This window comes from Zychaea mexicana (genome assembly GCF_025766255.1).
Source record: "Zychaea mexicana strain RSA 1403 chromosome Unknown BDB00scaffold_22, whole genome shotgun sequence".
Taxonomy (NCBI): Eukaryota; Fungi; Mucoromycota; class Mucoromycetes; order Mucorales; family Lichtheimiaceae; genus Zychaea; species Zychaea mexicana.
In genome coordinates, this window is record NW_026516685.1 from 153,556 (window position 1) to 156,507 (window position 2,952).

General features: G+C 29.1%; 1 protein-coding gene across 1 annotated transcript; it reads right to left on the minus strand.

Annotated features, from left to right (window-relative positions):
* Window positions 1-246: 246 nt before the first annotated feature.
* On the minus strand, window positions 247-882 carry BDB00DRAFT_786524 (uncharacterized protein; the record flags this gene model as incomplete). Its single annotated transcript, XM_053120620.1, has 3 exons — window positions 247-314; window positions 414-526; window positions 758-882. The coding sequence occupies 3 exons, from the start codon at window positions 880-882 to the stop codon at window positions 247-249; spliced, it is 306 nt and encodes a 101-aa protein (XP_052981441.1).
* Between the last annotated feature and the right edge of the window lie 2,070 nt (window positions 883-2,952).

Here is a 2,952-nt window from a genome sequence, read left to right on the forward strand (position 1 = left end):
CATTGAAATTAATTATGATACAGCTATAAATGCATTTAGGAATATAAAATATATTAATGTCATGTGATGAATTAAAAAGCCTTGGCAAAAAGTGTTGAAGATGAAAAAAAAATAAAAATATAATCTATACTTATAAAGTAATTGTTCATTTTTTGCTGTATGTTTTAGCATTTAATATATTACAGTGTTTTGAAAAATTTTAATATTCTCAATTCATTATATGTTTAATAAAATTTTTAAATTTATTTATAAATAAATGTTCTCCTTTCTCTTCCATCTCTTGCTTAAGCAAAACCAATCCTTCTTCGAACAGTCTAATTACATATTAAATCAAGTGAGTATCTTTGAAAAAAACAAGTTTGTACAGATAAAAAGGACTAAAGTTCCTTTAGTGTCAAATTTTAGATTTTTACCTTTTTGTTTGTTGGCAATGAGAATCAGCTTGCGAGGTAGGTGATGTAACATGTGATGGCTGCAGCGAGGGTAGTTGTTGGGTTGTTGCTTCTTGTGGTTCTGGGGACGGGGGCTTGAAATGCAGAGATTGTTGACTATAAACAACTGCTCTTCCTTTTTTTTCATTGGAAGAATAGATACGTCCGTAAAACCACAAAAAAAGGAATGGAATCCGTAGTAACTGTTGTAGAATACTGATGCATTGATGTGGGTATCAAAATGCAAATAAGCGTAACTAATCATACACAGTATATTATTAGAATCGAAATCAGGTAACAATCATAGAAGATTCGACGATACTTACTCGGCCTGCGCAACTTTGACAATGCGTCTTAACCCTGTTGTGACAATTCTTTCAACAAGCTGATCTCGTGATACATTGTATATAGCTGATCCTTTCAGGATCACTTGGCAGTCTGGAGCAACCATGGTGCAACCGTACAGTTGATGCAGGTAGACCTTGAAATTTACAAGCTATTGAAAGTTTATTCATATGACTGTAGAGGGCGTATTATTTCTTGCGGGTCTAGTGACCTTGACATGTCGGGACATTGAGGTTGTATAATCTCACTTAGTGTTTAAATCTTTGATATATAAAGCCTCTGTACCCAATTCACCCCTCTCTTTCTCTTTACACTATTTTTTCTCACATCAAAAGGGAAGTATGTATTAGCCTTTATTTCTGTGATAACCCATCTTACATTGTTTTGCTTATATGAATAAACTTTAGCCAATAGCTTGTATATTTTCTAGGTCTACCTGCATCAACTGTACGTTTGCACCATGGTTGCTCCAGACTGCCAAGTGATCCTGAAAGGATCAGCTATATACAACGTATCACGAGATCAGCTTGTTGAAAGAATTGTCACAACAGGGTTAAGATGCATTGTCAAAGTTGCGCAGGCCGAGTAAGTATCGTCGAATCTTCTATGATTGTTACCTAATTTCGATTCTAGTAATATACTGTGTATGATTAGTTATGCTTATTTGCATTTTGATACCCACATCAATGCATCTGTATTCTACAACAACTACTCCAGATCCCATTCCTTTTTTGTGGCTTTACCGATGTAATTATTCTTCCATACAAAAAAAAAGGAAGAGCAGTTGTGTATAGTCAACAATCTTTACATTTTGAGCCCCCGTCCCCAGAACCACAAGAAGCAACAACCCAACAACTACCCTCACTGCATCCATCATATAATACATCACCTACCTCGCAAGCAGATTCTCATTGCCAACAAGTAAAAAGGTAAAAATCTAAAATTTGATACTAAAGGAACTTTAGTCCTTTTTATCTGTACAAACTTGTTTTTTTTTAAAGATACTCACTTGATTTAATATGTCGTTAGACTGTTCGAAGAAGGATTGGTTTTGCTTAAGCAAGAGATGGAAGAGAAAGGAGAACATTTATTTATAAATAAATTTAAAAATTTTATTAAACATATAATGAATTGAGAATATTAAAATTTTTCAAAACACTGTAATATATTAAATGCTAAAATATACAGCAAAAAATGAACAATTACTTTATAAGTAGGGGGGTAACTCTTAGTATTATGTGTTTAGTGAAATTATAATTATGTAAAAAATTATAAGTAATATAATTTTTAAGTGATATTAATAAATCATGAAATTGATTTTTTGATAAAAAAAATAATTTCTCAACCACTAGGATTATTCTTAACTATTATGTTTTGGAAAACCCAGGCTAGACCTTTAGGTTGACGCCCTACAGAATCTTTAATTCTGGAACTTGACTAGAATAGAATAATATTATAATTTTGCTATTTATAACAAAAATTATAGGTATTGTTCATTCGCCGTATAGATTGTATTTTTATTTTTTATTTTCATCTTCAATACTTTTTGCTAAGACTTTTTAATTCATCACATGACATTAAATTTTTTTATATTCTTAAATGCATTTATAGCTGTATCATAATTAATTTCAATATTATTATCTTCTGTATTACTTTCTAAAAATTCTATGAAAGCACTTTCTATGATAAAGCTTATATATATGTTTTCATTAGACTTAGTAATTGATAGAGAAAATATCAATGGATATATATTAAACTTCTCACTTTTCAATAAATCAATATCAACTTTTTCTTTATTTTCAATATTTTTAATAACTGTAATATTGCTTATTGTTAAGTATAATATTATTGTATTCTCGAACATAGTTGAATTTATTAGAGGATTAATTAATGTTGTATTCAAGCCTTCCATATTTGTAAAATAAAAATTAATTTCATTATACATAACATTTATCATATTTTCAAAGTCTATATTATCTTCTTTAGTTATATCAAGATTTATTTTAATTTTATAAGGTTTTTTATCAAGCCATATGCTATAATTACTAAATGCAAAAGTAGGATCAATTATAAAATTTTTAAGTTTATAATCAAGATTATATTTAAAATCATTAAATGACTTTATAGAAAATTCATTTTTATCATAACTCTTTATACTGATAGTTTCCATACTTAT